Raw genomic sequence first — 23,790 nt, 5'->3', positions numbered from 1 at the left:
AGTGCAATAGTAGTGTGCAGCTTTCTGAGAAGCAGTGAAATGTTGATTTTTATCATGGCAAATAGCGGTTGATTCAGAGGACTTCCAGCAATGAGAAAATCTCAGAAAGCACAGAGGTCTGCCTCAGCCTCTTAGCCTTTCTCACTCCTCAGAGAAGAGCTTTGTGTTAAAGTTTCTTTATTTCTTAGGTGAAAAATTCTCATGGCCTATTTTAGTAGTTTCAAAACAAGGGATTATATGGCCTATGAGATGAAAAAATAGCATAGTTATTTTATTCTAAAATGATTTGAATTCAAGAACTCAAATGATTGAGATTTTTTTTAAAGAAAAATATTTTCAAAAAGGCCATAATTTTCAAAATTTAGTTTTAATTCATGGAGAGTCAAACTTCATGTTATTCTGTTTCCTGAGTGAGACAGGACAAGGCTGGGTAATACCAACATAATATAGGATTCTTAGAAGCCATTAGAAGGTGTCAGGTTGTTAGAGACCCTTCTCTTGTCTCTTTCCCACAAAAACAGGTAACGTGCAGTGTTACAACCCTTTCTGAATTTTTCATGGGTCATGCTGGCAAACACTTCTTTAATGCTGTTTTCTAAAGGGGAGTACCATTCTTTTAGGTTCCCTAAAGCAGTGCTTGTTTACAGGAGAAACCTGTGAAGCTTCATGGTCAGGAAGAGCCTGGAAACTTACTTTGTGCATGCTTGAAAACACAGAGTGCTGGCTTGTGTGCTAAAAACATGTGAAATGATTTAGGTGGATAGGATTCAATGATGTATTGCTTTTACAGCCCTTTGGCTGGAGAATCAACTCTTCTGGTCTGCATAACACACTTCTTTCCATCCTGGAACACTGTTTTGGCTCATCTTCCATGGCTGTTTGCAGCCAGGCTTTGAAATCACACTTGTGAAGTTACAAATGGTAAGCAGGAATGGATAAAGAGGTTTCAGAACTTTGAGGGAGAAGGATAACCTTTTAAAGACTAATTCTGGCAACTTTTGACACGCAGAGCACAGCATGCTGAAAGTTGGTGGCATTGATAGCTGGAGCTGGGAACTGTCTCTCACTGCTGTCAGTGGGTAATTGTGCAAGTCATGTGAGAATGAAAAGCAATGAGAAAAAAAGAGAAGTCAAACTTCAGGAGTAGCATGGGGAACAACATTTTTGAAGCTGCTTTTTACATAGCCTTTTAGATAACCAGGCATATCTGTTTCAGTAGCTGAGTTTGTGGTACAATTAGATAATGTAAAGTTCTAGTCTTGCAGCTCTTTAATTTACTGGACACTTCTTCTGAGTAAGGCTGTTTAATTAATTGGCAGTGAAAAATGTGCTGTGTTTGGCAAATTACATTTCTGTCAAAGCCCCTGCAAGATTCATTAAATCACATCTGAGAGTGCAGGAGCTGCCCTTCCTCAAGTGCTGGCTTCATATGTGTTAGGTGGTTCAAGTTTTACCTCTGACTACACAGTTATGTACATGTAATTAGTAAATGGAGCCTCTTTCAGCACTTTCCCAGGCAAGAGTAACAAGACTTCTTAGGTCACTGCAGAATCTGACCATCTTAGATGCAACAGGCTGCAGTTCTAAGGCAAAATAAGGAAGTCATGGAAGTGACGTATTTGTGAACACTGAAAAAGAGTGTGAAAAGAGGTTTAAAAAACTCCCCCATCCCTCCCTCCAAAAACCTCACAACAACAACAAAAGAAAAAGCCTAAAACCAAGTGGGAGCCAATCTCTGAAGTAGTGTTTGATTTGTTGAAAACCTTCTGCCAGTTACACAGCAGATTCAAATTTGTTCACTTTGTGGTAGTACTCACTTTTTCATGCAAAAAGGAAAGCAAGAAGGTTTTTTTTATGCCTTATTCAAGAGATGTAGACTTGAATAAAGACAGACACATTGGATGCGTACATTGCCAGATGTCTGTAGGAAAAAGTTTACACAAGCTGCTTTGGCTGAGGTCATGGCCATTATTTCAATTCTGTTAAAATGACTAATGAAATTATAGTGGTTGTGTTGTAGTCCTGATGCTCTGAAGAGATACATATCAATTGCTCTGATAAAAGATATTACCTCTCCTTACAAACCTTGCTTCACTTAAATCATATAGATTTTAAAAGAGGGAGAAAGGAGCCAGCAAGTGTAGCACTAAAGATAAACATTCTGATAACACTGGTGAAGGAGGACAATGTGGAACTTAGCTGAGGAGTTGGTGAATACCTGCCTTGGGCTTTGGAGGACACAGATTCTAATTTTTATCAGCAGATCCTCATTTAGATATCTGGCCTTGCCCAGATTCTGCAAACATAAAAATGTGCACTCAGCCTTAAACCTGTGAGTAATTTAATTTAAAAAACAAGAGAACTACTCCCTGCTAAAAATTCCAGCAGACATGAACATCTGTTGGTCTGTTCAGATTTCTGATGGCAATAAATTTCACAAAGTAAATATTAATTTGTTGACTACTGAACACAGTGCTGTGGCACAAAGGAAAACTTTTAGAGTCAAGTCAAACAGGTGCAAGATCTTTTTGATACACTTTTTCTGCCTTTTCAATGGAGTGCAACACGCAGTCTATGAGTTTACATACAGATCTATTTGTAATTTGATAAATTTGTTAACAATTTATGGATAGATTTGTATGTCAATTCAAAATGAGCTGTCTTCTAAACCAACAATGAATACTTTAAGTCCTTTCCCTCTAGTGTGAGTTCTTCCACATCATCCACAGATACAGGCTTTGTGAGGTTTGTCCTGTACTTGAAGTGATGTATTGCTTAAGCATGGATCTGTGATAATGTGTCCACATGCAAAAATTTTGTAGCAGACAAAGCAGCCCAGTTTTATTGGTTTTTTTTTTTCATGTTTCGGCAAGACCTGATCAAGAGAAGGCACTGCAGTGGCATTCAGGTATTATCACTGATGTGCTGGGAGTAAATCTTGCTACTGCTCTGTTTTTCATGGCTTCAGAGCAGTGTTCAGCAGGTGAGAGCTGACAGAATGAGGTGTACTTTGGTATTTGGTTTCCATTCAAGATGTAGTTACTGAAGGAGGAGAAACCTCTCTTCTAATCTATCCCTCAGCTCTGTGTTTTTATATACCTCAATTTTATTAATTGAGATGCGGAAGAGACTCTACAGATTTCTTTTTTCTTCCTGTTTTAAAAAGATAAATTTCATTGAAATAGATTTTAAGAGCTGAAAAGGAAAGTCCTCAGGCTATGCCAGGTTATTGAGGTGTACACTTCAGTGTGCAAGATCAACTTGGAGCAGTGCCTGTAGATTGCCATTCCCTCCAAGTTCATTTTGAAGCTTTGGACTGCTGCCAGGTTATTGCTCTGCACTTGTTTGGCTCCCATATAATTTACACATGGTTTTTGCAGTCAGTTCTGTTAGTATTTTATGCTATTATTGATTTTATATTTCACTAAGTATTTTACTTCAAGCACTCCAAATAGCTCTAGATTTATGTTTCAAAAGTCAGGATGTTAAGAGAATTTTATAAATGAAAAATAATTTGGAAATCACCAGATGATGATTTTTCTGTAACAATTTAAAGTATTACCTAAAGTGATGACAGTGATCAGGGCAGCAAATGATCCACGAATGATGTCCGAAGGAACAGAAGCCAACACATCAAATAACAGGTGGGTTTTCCCTACCTAATAATAATAATAATAATAATCTATCGAGCAAATTTAATTTTAAGATGAAAGAAACAGCTTACTCAGCTCCTAAACTGAAGGCAGAGATTAATGAGAATCAATTGAAGCATTTAAAAAGAGAGAGCTTTTTTGGACCTCGAATATTCCCCTTGTCCCTGACAGAGGCAGAAAACTGGAAAGAGATGGCCTTACAGAAAGACCTAACAGATGAGTAACTTTCATAATCCTTTTCTCCTCACTCAGCAGGAAACTATTGCATCTCATATCTGCACTTGTATCCAGTTGTAAACACATGTACTGAAAGTGCTTTAGTTGCATTTTCTAAATAGCTTAGCTGTAGCCATGATAAAGGAGAGATAGGAGCAAAAATGCTTGTAAAAGGAGACAAATACATTAGCTATTTCCCCTCTATAAAATCTCTGCTGAATAAGTTGTGCTGATCCAACCAATTCATCCTGCTGCAGATTTTATGACTCAGTATTGTGGATAATTTTTCTGGCTCATTAGAAAAGTCCAAAGAGTTTACTGCTCAGAGCTTCCCTTTCTTGTCTGGCTGATCCCTGAGCTAACCTAAAGCCCTGCTGGTTTCTAAGGCCTCTGCAGGAAGAAGAGCAGGTACCTTCCTGCAGAGATCTGGTAACATGTCAGGGGTTTAAATGCCTCTGGAGTCTGAGGATTCGTTGCCAGCATTATTTTTCCTTCTAATTCTTCTGTCATGTTTATTTTCCTGCCTGAATTAACTATCACTCTTCAAGTTTTCTAGTGCTCTGTATGATTTCTTGTTCATCTAGTCCTGCTTGCATAACATCGATTTTCAAAAATGTTAATACATATTTAATTTTGAAGGACTGAATTCTCAGATGCACATTACTAAAAGGCAAAAGGAGAAAATCCTTTCTTCATTCATCTAACTGCACCTATGGAATTCCTACTAAAACTATACTTTGAGAAGTACTGAATGATCAAAACTCTCAGGAATAGAGAGTTATTTCTCCTGGTTCCAGGTGATAAATATTTCTTATCTTTAGGGCATGACAGTTGGAAACAAATAGCTCTGTATGTTCATAAATGAGCAGATCTCTGTCATACATGAGGGTAACATGATGGAGGCTGCTAGATGAAGTGACTGGCTTACTTGGTCTGGAAATAGATATTGGTCGTATTTGGGGTGACAGTCAGGACATGAGAGCAGTGCAGAAAATTGGTTTTCATCACAAGAGCATCCATATTCTGAATCAACTTTTCATCTTGGCCGCTTCCTTGTGCTTGCTTTTTGGTAGTAGTTCAAACTAGCAAAACACATAAACCTCAGCTTATGTTCAGCTTAGAACTTGGCTCTTTTCCAAAACCACTTTTGCCATTCTCTACTCCCATGAGTGCTACTACCCCTCCTCCAGTTCAACCTGGGGTTAACAAGCCCTTGCATCACAGCACTTCCCAGAGTTCACACTTAGGCAGGGAGGCTCTAAGAGTCCTGCTGTGACACAATTCAGTCCAGGTGTAAGCTGGGAATCTTTTCTAGCTGCAGATACTGAGGAACCTTTGCAAATCAGGTCCAAGAAGGGCTCCCAAAATCTGAAAGATCTGGATATTGTTATTGAGAGGGAAACGCACAAGTTTGTATTTTGCAAATTTTAATTTTATACAGTTGCTCGTAGTTTTTGTTTGGTTTCACGCAATGTTTACCAAAATTACAGTCAAAATACTTGGTTCAAACTCTCTTCTCTTTCCTGCTCTCCAGCACCTAACACTGTAAGAAAGTCAGAAAACACTTTACAAAACAAGGGAAAAGTACATGCAGGAAAATTTTACAATATCAGCCTTGGCCAGTTCTAGCCCTGGCCACTATCAAACTTTCTACCAGTAGGTTTGCTTAGTTTAAATGAGTGCTTAGTAGTTTAACTTTACGCCTCAAACAACATTGTAGAAACAAAAACCAGTGTTTTCCTGTTGGTAATATTCTGACTCTGCTACATGGGCCAGAAACTAACCCTTAGAGAAACTGAGTCTCTCCCCAGAGGTAGTTGTAAAAAAAGAAACTGATGAAATAAAACCCAGTGTAATCCAGCTGGTTAATTAGATGAAACCTGGTATCCTTTCCTTGTGATGTTCATTTTAAGTCAGGGCTGGCATTACTCAGGTGAAGTGTCTTGCATGTGCTCCCAACAAACCAAAGGGAGTTAATTGCGTGAGTTTTTTCTTACCTCAGGTTTGTAATGAGCTCAGAGTTGCCCTGTGTCTTAACTGAAGTTCACCCATGATCTGTAGGTGTCTCCATGTATTTCTTAAAAAAAGGGAAGGTGAAATAATAATTAATGGCAGATGATGTAGAGATGTGTTTGTGTGTCAGTGTTAAGAGGATTTTTTTGCTTAGGCTTGTTTGCAGGAAACCACTTATGTCTGACGCACTGCCTGATTTACACTAAAACTTTCATGTTTCATAAAGCATCTTTGAAAACACTTAAAGGGCTGTTGGAAAAACAACCTCTTCTGGTAAAGATAATAATACTGTTAGACAAACATCTAACAGCATTGCTTGTATATTTACCTGACCTCTACCTTTCTTCTCTTGCCTACCATTAAGTTCCCAGACAGTAGCTCTTTCACTGACTATTCCTTCCCTTGCCAGTACTGTCTTGAGCTTTTCCTTTTTAAGGGCTTTCAGTTTGTTCATTTGCAGTCCCTGGGAATGGATGAGCAAGCTTTTGCATGGATCAGGGCATGCTCATATGCTTGTCTGACAAGGATCTTCAGCTGAGATGAAGAAGGAATCCCTATGGGACCAGCAGGTTGAATTAAGAAGACGGAAGTCTTTCCAGTTTTTGCAGGAACTCATCTTTGTCACTTTGTTCTCACAAAGAAGGTATTGGAAAGATTTCACAGTAACTTAAGCCAAGGGCCAGTCCTGCCTGACCAGCCTAATGGCTTCTATGATGGAGTGACTACACTAGTGGACAAGGGAAGATCTACTGATATAATCTATCTGGACTTCTGTAAGGCCTTTGGCATGATGTCTTCATACTGAGAATCCTGTCTTACTGGAAATGTGTGCACTTCCTTTATACTTCAGATATAACTGACAGATTATTTTGCTTTCACCAATTTTTATTTGAAACTAACTGTTAGTTTCAATCTCAAGAAAATAATATTGAAGGAAGATAGTAAATGGTACTGGTCTGAATATGGGCTCCTGAGGGACCCCACTCATCACTGCTCTCCATCTGGACACCGAGGAGCTGACTACTACTTTCTGGTTGTGAAAATCCAGCCAACACATCATCCAACAAAAAGTCCATGTCTAATCCCAAGCCTGCTGGTGTAACTAATGTGTCTTTCTAGCTTCTCTTGTGTCTCTGTTATGCCACACTTGTGTGTCTCTGCCAGAGTCCAAATGTCTTCTTGTCTGTCTTTGTTTAAAAATGGGCTTAGCTGGATTGCAAGAAATGGGCATTGCTGGCATGAACACTTCAGAAAACTGGATTTGGAAGGGAAGCCAAAGGTTTATTATAGATACATCCCATGAAGACTTGTTGACGCTCAAGAGGGGATCTATAACGTCTGTCACTGAAGAAGTTGATTTTTTTCTATTAAATGTGCCATGAAATTCTGTGATGTCATTACTACAGTGGTATCTGACAGTTGAGCAGAAACTCTCTTACTAGATTTACTAGTCCCTACACTGCTGTTCCTAGTTACGACTGGGAGGTCAGCTGAAGGTTCTCCCTCTGTCCTTCAGGACGTTATATCCTTTTCTCCCATATGTACATCCATCTTTTGTAAGGAGATATGTATCTTCTATGTATATCTTGAATTTTCCAAGAAGCCCCTTCTTAGAAGAGTTTGTGACAGCCTCAATGTGACTGAAGGCAGAGCTGGTTGCCCACAAAGCTGAGCCCTATGCCACTGGAGAGACCTTGTCACTTGCAGATGTCCAGTAAGAGCCATGAAAGATCTGCATGTGATGACATCATTTCCTGGTCATTCTATCTTCTACAAACCTTCAGCTATACTGGCCAGAGTCCTGATTAATTAAGGTTTGTAAAATAATGGAAAGAAATTAAACCTAAACCAAAAGAAAATACCAAACCCTAACAGATAAGTAAAAATGGAAAGCAGTGCTGAGGTTGAAGCCTTCTGATACCCTGACAATTGCCCAGAAAAATGCTGAAGGCAGAACAAGTCTTTAGAAAGTATTTCTGGTGGCTGTGTGGAGGCAGTTTCCTGAGCTGTTGGTGAGGTAGGAAAGATCATACACATTCTAGATTCCTTGAAGTGGGAATGGGCTCTCCCACCCAGAAATTTTTAGTTCAGCTGTTAATAGAAAGACAGGGATCACAAATTGATTTATAAACCTGAACTTCTTTGCATCTGTTATGTTTCCTTTACATCCTCATGCATCTGTCTAATAGCCGCACACCAGGTTAAAGAGCAGGTAGATAGTTCTTTTGTCCTGTTGCTTTTTCTACCATGATTCAATAAGCAGGCATAATGGAGGCAACTATGTGGGTGATGGTCACTCCTGCAGAGTTTGCCATATCTGATGAACAGCAGCTGGAATGCTGAGAGAGCACTAGAACAGGGCTGCTCTAGTAGAGTGAAATTCTGCCTCTGTCTCAATCTTCATTTGCAAGTGCTTCTGTTTCCTGCCCTGGGTGAATTTCTTGAATTTATTAGATTACCTTACCGGATGAATTGCTGTTTCTCCTTTGCCAAAACCACCACTTTTGAGTCTCCAACAATGCAAGAGCAGCCAGGCTTCAGGACATTGGTCTTCCCTGCTGCCCCCAGACCTGCCCCACAGATCTGTTTAGCTGCTGGTGTCAGTGATTTAGCTGACTTTGAAAAACTGTGGGTCAGACTAAGTTTCGGTCTGTTTGCTTTTGCTGATTTTCCTGCTTTGTTGTATAGTCTCTTTCTCTCTTCCTGCTGCATGTCCAGGCCTTAGAAAAGTCTATACTGCCAGACTACTGCTTACATGTTCTTTTTTTGCCCATCTCTGTGATAATACAACCAATACTGGGCAGTCACTTAAGCTTCTCTTTGCAATAAAACCTGTGTCAGAATACAGCAGATTTTCAAAGAAGTATTTTGGATCTCTGCTGGAAAAGATCCTTTCAAAGGCCAGGGACTATAGACATTTCTGTACTTATCAGTGTCACCCTATATGAGTGTTGAGAGGAGTGTGAGGAAAGATCAAGTTAAAAAAAATAGACTTCATAAATGCTGAGACACTGCTTCCCCCATCTTCAGCAACTTGAAACAATTGTGGTTATGTCAATTCTGCCAACTGAGTAGGGCAATAAATTATTCCATGATAGAAGACTGGCATGAAAATCTCCTTCTCACAATACTTCACCTGGAAGGATTTTGTATGTTTTCTGTAAGGTCTCAAAGTATTCCATTGGGTAATATTTGTTTATAGAATTATATAGATTATTGAATATAGTATTATATTTTTATTTATTATAATATAAGTTAATATTACTTATTTATCTATTTATTTAATTCTTCGAGGCCTGGGAAAAGGAAATAAAGAAAAATCCAAGAGCAGGGATAATGTGAAATAGACAAACAAAAGGTGATTAAATTGTCTGCCCAGAATTTGCAGAAGCGATTCATAACATTAAGCTTCAGTATTTTTGGGTTCCAGGTTGAGTCACCAGAATGATATCGATCAAGTTGTGGATATCCATGCACCATCAAATGGCAATTAAATCCACTCCATAAAACTAATACTTAATTTCTATTAAATTAAAAGTTGGCTGATAATGTATTTTTGGTGTTATTGTCATCCTTGGGATGTGCACACAGTTTAAGAGCACTGAGTGAGTGTTTTTAAGGTATCTGTGGGTCTGTGGTAAGATTTTACCCTTGTGCTAGTTAAACTGTCGTCAAAGCACTGTAGATGGAGACAGAGAACAATAGAATAGTTTGGGCTGGAAGGGACTTTTGGAGGTCATCTAATCCAAGCCCTCTGCAGTGAGATTAAAAAAGATAGGGCAAAATAGAGGGCTAAATTGATTATCAGTCAGAATGGAGGAAGAGATCCACACGTGGGGATAAAAGGCTTGTACAAATACAAAATCAGGAACGAATCTGAGCGCTTTTGAATGAGAGCTTTTCAGCTGTAGCGATCTAGGAAGAATTAAATCCTCCTCGTATTTCTGTGCTAAAATGATTATCATGTGGCATTTTAAGGTCATAAAAACCAAGCGATAATTCTCTGCATATGGTCTGAAAACTTCACGAGAGTGAAGCACAAGTCGAAAGTCAGTTTTGCCAGGCTGTTGACTCCCGCAGCAAATGCACATTATGCTGTGCAATAGTGGCACCCAGTGGAGACTGGAATTACAGCAAAGTTTGCGCTGCTGCTGGGTAAGGTCTGCCCAAGTCTATACCGTGTTTAGGAAGGCAGCAGAGGATTTGAAAAGACAGGTTTATGAGGACCAAAGCTATGCGCCACTGAAGCATCCTCCTAAATCAAGGCAAACCATGTCAAACGGGCTTTTAATCTGAAAAGTTTAGGCTCTCTTATCTATTCACAACAAACTGGATAGTGTGAGAACTGTTTTCCTACAGCATAGACGCTCCGCTTTAACTGCTTTAATTAATTAAAAAAAAAAAATTCCTTAAGCAACATCTAATGCAAGAGAATCCTGGAGAGTGGTGAAAAAAAATGCCTTCTATTCTTGCTGTCCTGAAAGTACTGCCTGGATAGCGACAGTATCAGCCTCCAAAGTTTGGAGAGAGTGTGAGGAGCAGGATGTGCTCATGGGGAAAGGGGGGATTAGAAGGAAAGCATGGCTTCTCGTTCAGTTTCTGTCTGGGCTAAGATGCAACAGTCTGAAAAGGCTGTAAGGTGAGTGAGAGAGGAGTTGAGAGCAGGAGGAATGCCAGGAGTGTCAGGTGGGTGGGAAGGAAGTATCAAGGGAAAATGTCTTCAAGTTTTAAATTCATGGAATGCTAACAGCAGCACCACCAAAAATAAATGGTTACTAATAATAAGCTGTAAGCAGATCAACTCTCCTCAGTGCCGAGTCCTCAATATATTACAGTGTGAAATATCAGATTTCTCTAAAGAATGCATTATTTACTATGGGGTGCTCCACTTGCTGCTCCGTGGGGAATGAGGCTGTCTATACTTGTCATCTTCTGGTTTTTGCTTTCTCGGGCATTGTGTATTGCAAATAGTTGTGATGAGCAGGGATTTGGGAGTGACTGACACGTAGTGCTAAAGAGAATGGAGTGAATTAGAATAACCTTCCTGCGCACGAGGTGCTGCTGAGCTCAGATTTCAGTTCCTGTTATTTGTAGGCCTACTCATAAGATCACAAAAATGTGATGAATGAGAATGATGATCTGAGTTCCTAGAAAATATCCATCCTTGAATGCTTTAGTACTCTCTGCCCTTTGCATTTTTCTTCATTATAAGCACGGATGCTTTGGCATTTTGACCATGCTGGAATTATTCTAGGTCTGCAGAGGATGCAGGAAAACACCTTCCAGGACTTTCTGTTGATCTGGTTATTATTTGGTGTGAGAAACACTCAAATTATATCTGAAGAAATGACAGTTCATTTGGACAGTAATAGGTGGAATTATTTCAATGGCCTATATTCACATATTATGTGGTTGTAGGTAAGTTTTTATCTTCATTTTATAGCATGGGGCATGAGAGGGAAATTAAGTACTCAGAAGTGAGAATCTGCCTCAAATGTGTAATGTGAACTTCATGGCTGATCCAAACATGACGTTTTATTACTGCCTAGGTTGAGAAAGGAATTATAATGAAAGAAGAGGTAAAAAAGCTGTTAGAATAGGTTTGCAATTTATTTTTGAGTAATTTACTTGATTTGTTCTGAGCAAAATAATTAGAAGGCATAAGTCAGCTTTTAGTTACTAAAGATTGCTCCTGTCTCATCCTGTATCCTGGAAGAAAAACTGGGTTACAAGTCACAGGATCTCACCTAGGAAATATACATGGATGAAGCCACATGACTGACTTCCTGCTCCTGTTAGCTGAATTTATTTATGTGTTTAAAGGCCATGACAAATTGCTTTTCTCCTCACTCAGAAGAGGATTTTTGATGATTTGTGCCCCAGGGAACTGGCAGTGTTTGAATTTTCCAGCCCATGGAGTTGTGTGTGGCTGTGTCAGATGAGGTTGAGAAACACACCCTGCACCTTTATTTTACCAGCTTTGCCATTGTATTAATGATATTGATGTTGCTCTGAGTAAAAATTATGTGTTTGCTGCTCTCCTTTGGTTCATCTTCCCTTCAAGCTCCTTTAAACATGACATAACACACTTGCATCTAATTTTTGGCACTTTTTTTCCTCTGCTAGAAGAATTTCTGTCTTGTATGAGCCAGTAAAAATGAAGCACTTGCCACAAAATGTATGAAGAAGGTAAGGCACTCAGGACCTAGGGCATTGGAGAAGACATTAGGACAGAGAAGTCAATTAATCAGATCAGGACTTCCAGCCCAAAAAAAAGGACAGGTCATTGAGACACTCATGTAATTACAATTGATTCTTCTTACAGAAAAAAAAAAAAACCCCAAAAGACAAAGAATGACAATTGCTGAAAGTGGTAATGGCAAAGGAAGTGATTTTAAGTGGAGATGACACTGGCTTTTTTTCCTTCTTTTTCTCTCTTGTTTTTAAAGAAGCTATGAGTGCTGACTTCTAATCTTTCTAGTCCTAAAAAGAGCAGTAAGCCTACACCAAAAAGTAGTATTTTACAGTTCAAATAAAGAGAAAATAACAGAGAGGGAGAGATAGGAAAGGATATAAAAATCAAAGACCTTTTCAGTAACATGAGAGATCAGTTAAAACTCATGAAAAGCGGACTGATTAGACTGTTGGTTTTTAATTTTTTTTCCTTTAAGAAGAATGGTTTGTGGCCAGTTACTTTGAACAAAAAACATTTGCACTTTCCTTTAAAATCCTTAAGGCTTTGGAATAGGTACTTGCATTTACTTTGGCCATTCATCTTTGAAGTGACTCCTGTATTTTCCTTCTGGTTAAAGTTGCTCTTCCCTGAGACAACTACAGATCTAAGCCATGAGTGACAATAAAGCCCAGCCAACATCTCTGTTGCTAATGGGCAATTGTCCATAGTGGCTGGCAATGGAGATGAAAGAGATATCCTGCAGGTTTTGTGCATTAGGAATGGGAAGCATTAGCTTTCTGTCATGGCAAGGATCATCTAGAAGGTGGTTTGAATCTACTTTGCTTTAGAAATGTCTTTGCTCAGTGATGGGATTAATGAAACTCCAGAGTTTGTGGTGAATCTTTGCTGTTGGCAATGTGGAAGTTATTTTGATGGGAAGCAATATGGAAATAAATGCTATTGGTATTTGATATGGGTGTTAGGAAAAATCATAGCCACAGACAAAACTCCAGTGATTCACACTGCTGTACGTTCACACACAGAGTTGCTTCAAAAACTGGCAATTCTGTAAATATTTTGAAAACAAAAGCCAACATATTCCATGAAGCAACTGCTATTTAGGTTTTCATACAAAACTTAAGGGATGATGTTGTGACTAGAACACCTAAGTGTCTAGGCAGTCTGAGAGTGTTCATAACTGTTTAGGTGCAAGGACTTTTGTTGATGGCTCCTAATTTCACTGAAGAATGCTAAGAGTTCAGTTTGTCATATGATTAACGTGCCTCAATTGCAAGGCACTTTTCACACATTTTGGGCAAAACCAAGCCTGAGGCATGCTCTTTATTCGTGGAAAGTGAGAGAGCCAGCAGTTCTTAGCACACCAGAGACTCACTTCAAGACAGTTTTGAATCACCTTCACAAGAACATCTCTTCCTCTTATGCAGAGAGGAAAAGAAAACATGCAAGAGAGATTGGCCTGAATTTTTTATTTGGAGGCTAGTAATCTAGTGATAAACAATATGGGGGATATTTTAAGAAGTAATTTGCACTGATTATTCTTTTATTTCCTTCAGGATCCTTGTTGGCTTTGAACTTGATATAATTTGTTTATGTTGAAACTTGTTTTGTATGGTTTACTTTCCTCATCAGACATCAGTCAAAGTAAATTTCAAAAAATATGCTAAATTCATCTTTGGTAAAAAATAACGGGAGAGACATAGCACAGACTTTGCAGTGGTTTTTCCCTAGCACTCACTGTCATTGTTTTCAGTGGCAGCTCAGGCTTGTTACACTTTCCCAAGGGTGAGAAGGATGTGACCAGAACTCTGCCTGCTGCCCAGTGAAGCTGGACATATTTGTATTCTGAGACATGGTGCTAATATAAATGGAATGTCCACAGTTATTTCTTCCTTTTGTTCTTTGTCAGCTGTAGAGATGAAATATTAGAAAAATACTTCAACTGACATATTTTATTTACAATCTGAATTATTCTAGATTAGATTGCCCAGATAATGACACAAATTTTGTTTTTAATGCTTTTGGGAGTGGGGAGTGCATTGCAGGCAAGTCTCAGGAGAAAATCCAGTAAACCATGGTTTCTTCCTAGGCAATTGTGCTTCAAAACAGCAATTTTTCTTTTAGATGCCTCGAATTTGATTTCTTTCTAGAAGTTTGGTACACTTCAATCTAAAGTTACATTCTTTAGCCTCAAGGATTCAGTAGTTCTGTTTTCAGAGCGATATGTATATACCTCAGTTTCCTGGTCACCACACTTTTCTAGTAGCTCCTCTAGATTTCCTGTTGTGTTATCTCTGCTTCCCTCTGAAACAGAACAGGCCCTAATCCTGGGAGCTCTCCTGGAGCCAGGAGAAACCCTGTACCATTCTGTGGAGACCTGCAGTGGCTCTTCTGTTCTTTATGGGCTGGCAGACAGCAGAGTGTAGCTTGGCCATGTGAAATTTCTAGTCTGGATTTGAGCTTTACAGATCCTGGAGGATTCTGTTGGTTTGGAATATGGAATGGGAATTTTCACTGCTTATGTGAAGTGAGCCTTGAGTGTTATTGGGGAAGTCTAATATTTAGTTCTTTGCAGTTGTCACATTCCTTCTGTTATAACGTCTCTTGCATTTTTCTAAAAGTGAGAAAACTGGTTTATGGATTGGGGACAATATTAGAAAAACAGGCAGTGACTGGATGACAGAACCAGAACAGTATTTGGGACTTTCCTAAACTACATGTTTGTTTTCCCAGATCTATGCAGCTAAAATATGACAAATTGTGGTTTTATCTTTGCCATAGCATAACATTTACACACTTATCTATCTAAAATACCTGGAGAAGATCCTGGGCTATTGAAGCTGGAATCTGCTCACTAGGTAAATTCAATTTCAGTCAATTCTGACCTGTTTCAGTCAATTCTGACCTGTTTTTCTGTTGTGAGATCAGTTTATGAAAATAAGCTGACTTGGAAATATGATTTTTGAATGCAGATTGGAACTGCCTCTGTATCAAAGCTCTGTGTTGTACTTATCCTTGGAAATTTTTGTACTTGTCCTTGGATTTTCCAGCTTATCTTGGAAGAATAATCTCTATTGAAAGTGTAACAAAGTTTGTGGTTTTATTCCTCCTGGTTCAAACACTAGCTTAACTTTAAATACATGTGGTTATTATCATTCATAAGAGTGCCTCTTTATGTTGAGGTCTTTTAAGGCAGCAAAGAATATTGAGTAGAAAGAAAATCAAAATTCAGCTTGTAAAAAATATTCAATTTTCTCAGCGTCTTAGGACTGTCCTTATTTCTTCTAAGATAGAATCAATGTAGCAACTGTATTTGAGCAAAGAGCAGCACTGGAAGGTGCTAATGGAGAGAAAAACATCTGAGATCACTTTAACTGGTGACTCCAAGTAGATCTCTGACTGCTCATAAAGATTGTATGCAAACAATTGATCTTAAACTTGAATTTCTTAGGCTTAAAGCAATTCTGAAATTGTTTTATTGCCACTGCAGTCATAGAAATAAATCAATGTTTGTAGGAGACCTAAGGAGATTTACCTAACTGTCAGGAGAGGGACCTTAGGACCAAATAATTTGGGTCTGCTGTAGCCAATAAAGTTCTATCAATTTTCACCAGATGAAAACTGCCCCTTTTTCACTTTTTAAAATTTTTTTGTTTAAATAAGGGTAGCAATTTCCTCTGTTGTTATTACAACGTGAATGGACTCTTATTGAGTTGCTCACTAAAAGTTTTATAGCTAAAGTACTGTGAGTGTTTTCATTATAAATGGGTACCATAAAACTCTATAACTTGCTTGTAAAAATTCTCTGCCAATAAAAATCTGGCACATCCAAGGTTGGTTCTGGAGTTAATTTATTTAAAATAATTTATTAAAATAATTGAACAGCCATTGTGAAGTAATGAATGTAGCAAACAATTCTATTAATGCGTGGTGCCTCATAGCACTGTTTTTAAAAGCAACAAAAATTTGGGGAAGAAAAACATGGATGAAGCAGTGAGTCAGTTTTGCTAGCCATGTCAATTTAGACATAAGAACATTTTTCTGAGCAAGTTATATGTATATATTTAATACTTTACATTACATAAGTGTTCTACTATTATGGTGCATTTGATTATGGTACATATGATTCAAACACTGCAGAAGCCTTGCATTTCGGAGACAGGATGTTTTTTAGGCTAAACTGACTGACACCATTGAAATGAGAAATATTTGCAGGAAAATTTTTTGCATAAGGATCTTTTCCTTTAAAGTGTTTCCAAAAATCTCTTATTTCGAATAACTGTAAAAAAAGGACATCGTCCTATGCAGTATCCATTGCTCAAACACTTTCTCTGCCTCTCTAATGTAACTCTGCTTTCTGCCTTGGTGTTTCCATTGTCATAATTTGAGAAGAGAGGAGGGTTGTGTTTGTATATAAGTCATGGTATAATGGTACACGCCTGGCCAAGAATTTTAATTCAATGAGAAGCTGTATGTGAAATTACAGTAATAACAACAACAGGGGTTATTAAAATTATTAATTAAATTTTTAGCATAATCAAGTTAAGGTTTCAAAGTTTTGACTTGAACAAATCCAGAATTTTAGCAGGAAGATTATCAGATACTTTTCCTGAGAGAGTAAAGACTCTGTGAAGAGTTAGATTAGGTGATAATGAGTGGCTGTGACCTCCATGCTGCTCTTTTTGGATAGAGGCCTTTTCTCATTATTGTAACAGAGTAAGAGGGTCCTCTAAAAATGTGGTGTGCATGGGATTTTTTTTCTCCTCATGAAGAGGTACACTAAGAGACACTTCTTGAAAATAAAATCCATGGTGTCACACCAAAACCTAAATGATACAAAGTAATCAAACATGCTGAAAGAGTGTCCTTGTTTTTAAATGCCAGGCACCAGGTGTTGGAGAATATGCCCTCACGCAATGAAGTGTCTGTGACATTATTTATTTAAAAGTAGGTGATTGGAGCATGTTTCTTTCAGGGAGCACATCTCATTTTCTGGAGTGCCCCGCTATGAATAACCCTGGAGCCCCTGGTTTTTTATAGGAATAGTTGAGGTGGGTACTTTTCTTTTTCTCAGACTATGATCCCCCAGGGTAAATAAAAATGAGGGCTATGTGAAAATGACTAATGTATGGTCTTTCCTTAATTCAGACTTCAGGTCCCAGTGTCTTGTTCAGCATTCTTGTACAACACTTGACAGCTCCTCTCATCTTGTTGACAAGTCCTTTTTTTGGGTCTGTGTGGCTTCATTTTAATGGATTTCAGACCCCAAAATATAATATATAAAGTCTTATCTATTATTTAAAAGAAACAAGTATGTACTTTCTGGAATTTGTAATGCAGATGCAGATACCAAGAAAACCCTACAAATAGGAATACATTCCTGCAGCTTAAAAACAAGCCAATGTATCCAGCCCTCAAAAATGTAGGGCGAAAGAACCTGAGCAACATTTGGTGTCATGCGTCACATAACTTCAAGAATTTAGTCTTTATCATATGTGAGCACAAATAATTCTTCCCTATTCTTATAGGATTCTGACACTACAGGTAACATAGTCATTTTTGGGATTGTTTGACAGAGTAGGAGAAAGAGAATGTATCAAATGCTGAGTACAAGGGTCATTGCAAATGTCTTTCCCCCCCCGCCCCCAAGCCACCGTACTCATTTGTGACCTGTGGTTTTCCTTCTGTTTTATCAAAGCATCCCAATCCTGTGAACACCAACAGTGGCTGAGTAGAAGCACCTGTACTACATATGACTTCCAGATAACTACAAGTGAATTCTTTTGCAGTCTCTTCTCCTGCCCTTTGTAGCCACTCTGTGTTTATCTTGTAGAAGTGGAGGGATATTGTATAGGAGGAGTAGATCAGGAAAGCCGAGTTTATCCTTGGGTGTTTCTCTTATGTTTGTAGAGAGCAGTTTGAAGCAATGTAAGCTGTGATTTATGGGAGTGGGAATATGTGAGTTGCTAGGCTAATAGCAGTGCAGTGCCTGGTTTCTTTTATCAACCAGAGAAATACTTTAAAAGACTGTCTTATCCTTCATATCAGTCCTCAACATTGAGGGAGTTCAAAGCCGGCTATTCTCTTATCCTTGAAGCAAAGACAAGAGAGAAGTCTGGATATCGATCTTACTGATTTGGTCCACCCTTTCTCTAAAATGACTTGTTCTCTATTATCTCTTTGACAAACAGTTGTGCTTTTTATCTGCAACAAGCTTAGAGCATCTCTGAGTGCCGAGGAACATGAATTCTGAGGTGCAAGGCTGCTTCCTCTTGGTTTCATAGGGAGAAAGGGTTTACATACAATTTATCTTTTGACTCCTAGTCAGCCCAGAGTAAGGAACTTATTTCATCTTTCCCTGCAGTTTGTTTCTCCCTGCAATATGGATGTAAGGTTGCTACTCAGGCGTTGCCACATTTAATGCATCCTTCAAGCTGATACAGCCAAATGTCTTTTTTCTTATATCATGCAACAATATTCCTCATAGAAAACAGATCAGCTTTACACTTCTCCTTGGTGGTTAAATGTCAGGAAGAACAAATACCTCTTCATCAATTTGACCACACCTGAAGGAGGGAAGTTTAAAAGGGAAGCTCTTGTCAAAGTTGCTGTAAACCAAAGCAGAACTCATTGCCTGTTTAGATACAAAGCTAAAGTTATGGACAGAAGTTTCAAAGGTACTGAGTTCAACCTCTATTGAGCTGTTCAACCTCTATTCAGCCACACACTATTCCGTCTTGTATGAAATAGGGCTTATAAATTAGATGCCATGGCCACTGTTGTAGAGCATTAGTTATAAAAATCATTGCAGTTTTTTTCACTGGTCACTGCTGCTGCCATAGAATTGCCGCAGTAGTTTGGACTGCTTGGGATTTTATTTGGGGATGTTTTAATGGCATCACTTTGTTACAATATCACTTTATTTTCAGAACAGCTGACCGAGTGTTCATCTGGTACAAATCAGAACAGTTCTCAGCTAAGGCAGTTTTCATCTGCAGAGCACTTGCAACGCAACTGCTCAAACATAAAAGATTGTTATGTGCAAGGTAGCATACTTTTGTGCTTTTCCATTCCTTTCTTAAAATGTAGAAATTAAACAAGACTTGTAGATCTTCTAAGAGACAGAGTAAGTTACAGAAATTTACACCGGATATACCTCAGCCTTGATGATCAGAAATTCAGTTACTCAGTAACAAGTCATCAAAATAACAGTATATGGGTTTTGCTGGATGAATATGATAATCCTCCCTCCCTGCCTTCTTTCTCAGTCACCCTCTTCCCCATCCTATAAATTTTGATGTGTTTGGGTTTTTATCCACCTTTTTATATTTGGTTTTCCTGCTAATATTCATGTCTTCACCTACATGTTTAACCCGTCCTAGCTTCAGGTAGGAGGTGCTATTACACAACATGTGTGAAGGGATAGAAGACACACAGCTCTGATCTATCAGTTCTTGACTGTTGGATCAGCCTCTGCTTTTGAAATTCTCCTTTGGTAAGGTTGAGATTGTTTTTTAAGGGGCAATCCCCTTTGTGATAGTGTTTCCACATTTGCTGCCTTACATCTGGATCTCAATGTCTCCCTTCTATTCTTCCATTAAAACTGCTTCAGAATCTGCTGGTTCTTCTTACCAGAAGCACACAGATTCAGGCTGATAGTGTTATCCATGGATTTGACAGTGGAAAATCAGGTGATAGCCTGTAAGATTTACAGTCTCACTAAACGACTCTGGAGATCAATTTAGAGAAGGCAAAAGAAAAATTTTGAGGAAATTTAGCAATATGTAAGGATCATCTGAACGTTCAGTGGGCAAACAGGAATGGTAGGGAAAGTCATGCTATGAGAAAAGGCCTTTGGCAGCATTTTATACAAATGAACATAGACATTACTGTAAGGAAGGCAATGGGTCTTGCTTCCCAGAGCAGCCTGGAAAAACTGCCTTAAACCTCCTTGTGGAGAGCACAGAGTTAAGACTGCTGTTGTGTGTAATATTTCAAATCGTGAAGTCATTAGTGCAGTTCATCCCAAGTTCTGTATTGGTATCTTTAATGGATGCCTAGTTTTATTTAATATTTTTAGGAGGAAGGATAGGTATACTGAAAAAAGAAGACTCTTGCCCCAGAAGTCATTCATTCCTGTGTAGAAAAAGGAAATTATTTCCCTTCAGAAGACTTGATCTATGCAGTAACATGGTCACACATTTATTTTGTCACTTGGATTAAGTTTCTACAACAGGGCTATGCTCATAAGGATGTAAGTTCCTGGCATTTTTCCAGTTATCAATACTGAAATATCAGTGATCAAGCGTTTACTGAACGCCATTCCTCAAATGCAGGGGCTCCTCAGCATCTTGTTGCATTCATGGAATTCATTTGTTTGCATTATCTGGCTAACTGGTTCTTTTGTATTGCCAAGGTGATGAACAGATTTGACATTTAGCTGATTACTTCACCAAAATTAAACAGAAAACAGGGCAGCCATCCAAAGTTCCTTTCAGTGTGAAACCTAATTATAAAAATGCTTTGAGCAGCAATTTCTTTTTGGATGTTAAAGTGCTTTTATTAGATTGTTCCCCTGTCATTTTAAAATTTATTGCTAGACACTTATAAATGGGGTTGCCTGCTGAAGTAGAGTTATTTTATTTTCTATATTTAAGATGAGAGGTAAAAGTGTATGGAGCAAATTTTAGGCTGAATTTGTTAGTATTTTACATGTTTCTGAATAAGAAGGAGAATAACTAGTGCTGGCTTTCACAGACCCAAAATATGTAATTTATCTTTGTGTCGAATGAAATCATTTTTTATTCACAATTCAGCAACTCCCAATTTCCAAAAACCATTACTTAGCAAATAATGAAATCAAATATATGATTTAAAAGTTGCGTACAGCCCTGTATTTTTAGGAGCTTGTATTATTAATGTAGATTTACACAATCACTGGTGATAGAAAAATCTAACCATGTACTTGTACCTGTCTTTCATAATCCATTACCTGTTCTCAAACAGCATAAAAGTAGTCTTAAGTCATTTGTCAAGGTCATCGAATAAGAGTTGGCCAAGTGAATTTTAAACAGAAAATTTAGAGCTGAAGACTGCTGAACAGATCTTAGAAGTCTTGTGAAGTATTTTTTTGAATGTCTTGGAATATGTTTAACTTTTTATACTGCCTGTTGTTATTAACATCCTTTGGACCCCAGACAAGGTGTGATCTGGGGAGATTTCAAGGTGACAAAATTGTGGGATTTTGCATATGATATTGTCTAGCACACTTTGGGTACTAAATCATCTTGTGAGGACATAGATTAATTCTTGACACTGAGATCTATTAATATACCTTGAAGCCCAGTGAATTATGTGAATCTGCTGTTTCAAGCTGTAGAATTCTGCCATAACTAGGAGGAAATATTTTGCTGTAGGTAGATTAATGTTGAAAGCTTGTCAAGAAAAAGTTTAATGTTGAAAATTTATTCTTTCTATTTTTGCCAGTACCAGAGCTTCTACAATAAATACCATTTGTGATCTGAGGAAAAATAGAGATATAATTTCTTCTATATTTATCTGTGTTACTAGAGTTTCAATGATATAGTCTATTCCCTATTAAAAACTGCATCCCAGTGAATAATCTTACAGAGGGTAATTTTTACTCCCATCTGAGAGCTTTTCTCGTAAAATAGAGTAACTGTCAGTGCTTATCAAATAATTTAATTCATGCCCTTTGCAGGACAAGTAATTAAGATAACTTAACATTCTGTATTAATAAATTTAAAAAATGAGAATAAGAGATTTGCTAAATACCCTTTTATGAAGATAATGGATAGATTTTAACATGGATGTTCTGAGGAAGCTTTGAGTTGACAGAGAACACAGTCTGAACAACAGAGCTAAGAAAGAGTCTAAGTGGTTGTACAACACAAATGTGGGTTTGGCTTTTGTTTGAGTGTAGAAGTATATTTCAGTACTAATCCTTCTCAACTCCTCTTTGTATCTGTGAAGTGTCCAGAGCTGGGGGTGCTTAACCTGGAGAAAAGGAGGCTCAGGGGAGACCTTATCACTTTCTACAACTGCCTAGAAGGAGGGTTGAGCAAGGTTGGAGTCGGCCTCTTCTCCCAGACAGCCAGTGACAGGACAAGAGGAAATGGCCTCAAGCTGCACCAGGGAAGGTTCAGGCTGGGCATCAGGAAGAATTTCTTCATGAAAAGGATTGCCATGCATTAGAATGTATTGCCCAGGGAGGTGGTGGTGTCACCATCCCTGGAAGTGTTCAAGAGATGACTGGACATGGCACTTAGTGCCATGGTCTAGTTGACAGGGTGGTGTTCGGCCATAGGCTGGACTTGATGATCTTGGAGGTCTTTTGCATCCTAAATGATTCTGTGTTCTAACTACTTGCTTGTCAACGTGATAAATTATTCAGGGCTATGTTAAATGGGGAGAAACACATTGGTGCTAATTTGAAATTTCACAGATTATGCCTCTGTGCACGGAGAACGTTCCCTTCCTGCCCTTGGTTGCTAACAATGATCCCAATGGATGTGCTCTGTGGCTGCCTTTCATTGTGTCAGTGAGTCTCCTGTAATCTAACCAATATGTGTGTAAAAGATCTATCTGCCTGAACTGTGTAAGAACACTTCAAACACTCTAAAATCATACACCTAAGTCATTTCTCATTTTTCTGTTTCCCTTTGAAGTAAGCAAGGGATATGTGGACCTGGCTTTAATTTAAGTGTTCTGCAAGCTCATCAGGAACATTTTGGCTAGGGTCATCTTAATAGTATTCTTTTCAATCCTGTGTTTGCTTTGGGACAATTTCAGGGAAAAGTGTCAAGTGTACCTGTTTAGAGCTTAGTGCATACTCAGGTTCAAGTCTTGTGGAAGACCTCAAATGAGGCATAGTAGCAATTAAATGCATTTGCTTATCAGAGCTTATTTTTGGATTCATTTTTAAATTAGGATGTCTGTCAGAAAAGATTTTGTTTGACCAAAATTGATTTCATGGAAACATTAAGGAAGAAGGAACTGCAAGGCTTTTGGCAGGTCCACAAACTCATGTGCTAAACTCATTTGTATTTGCTAAACTGAAGCTTCCTGCATCACAAAGGCCACCAAGCTTAGGTTATTTTTGAAAATAAGTTGAGTAGTTTAGTCACCTCTGAGAAAAGACAACTGGAAAACCATCTTTGGTTGCAAAAGTGCTTCCTACAGTATTTCTAACTTCTACCTATTGTTATTTCATAGGTTGATGGGATACTGTGCCTGGCTGACATCCTCACTGATAACAGCCATTCTGAAGCTACTCATGCAGAAGCAGCTGCAGTAATAGCCCAGATCACATCTCCACACCTCACGTTCACTCAGCATCTCAGCAGCTTTCTGGAAAATATGGAAGAAATTGTGACAGCACTTGTCAGTAAGTTTTCTGAAGGACTTCTGAGTTCAGTTAAAAAAACAGAGCAGGACTCTTTCATCAGAAATATTCCCTAAATAAGGTTTACCATACTTCCCTTAACAGACAAAAAAACAATTTTAAATTTTGAACCAGAGAATTCTGAAATTGTATAATATTTTTTACTCCAGTCCACATTTGAATAGAATTTATGCATATTTGTAAAAATAATATCTGTGTGAAAATCTACCTTAAGAGCCTCAGGAAAGAAAGACTCAGCAAAGCATTCTCTTGTCTGATGTTTGTCTGTAAAAGAGCAATATTAAGAGCTG

General features: G+C 38.3%; 1 protein-coding gene across 2 annotated transcripts in view; it reads left to right on the top strand.

The window, feature by feature from the left end:
• INSC (INSC spindle orientation adaptor protein) overlaps positions 1-23,790 on the top strand; it is a 125,654-nt gene that overhangs the window by 81,499 nt on the left and 20,365 nt on the right. For both annotated transcript variants that reach the window (XM_048308393.1, XM_048308392.1), the window contains one exon: positions 23,311-23,482. In XM_048308393.1, the coding sequence (XP_048164350.1) occupies positions 23,311-23,482 (172 nt within the window). The remainder of the gene's footprint in view (positions 1-23,310; positions 23,483-23,790) is intronic.

Source organism: Corvus hawaiiensis, chromosome 6 (assembly GCF_020740725.1).
Source record: "Corvus hawaiiensis isolate bCorHaw1 chromosome 6, bCorHaw1.pri.cur, whole genome shotgun sequence".
NCBI lineage: Eukaryota > Metazoa > Chordata > Aves > Passeriformes > Corvidae > Corvus > Corvus hawaiiensis.
This window is presented reverse-complemented; position numbering and strand designations above follow the sequence as displayed.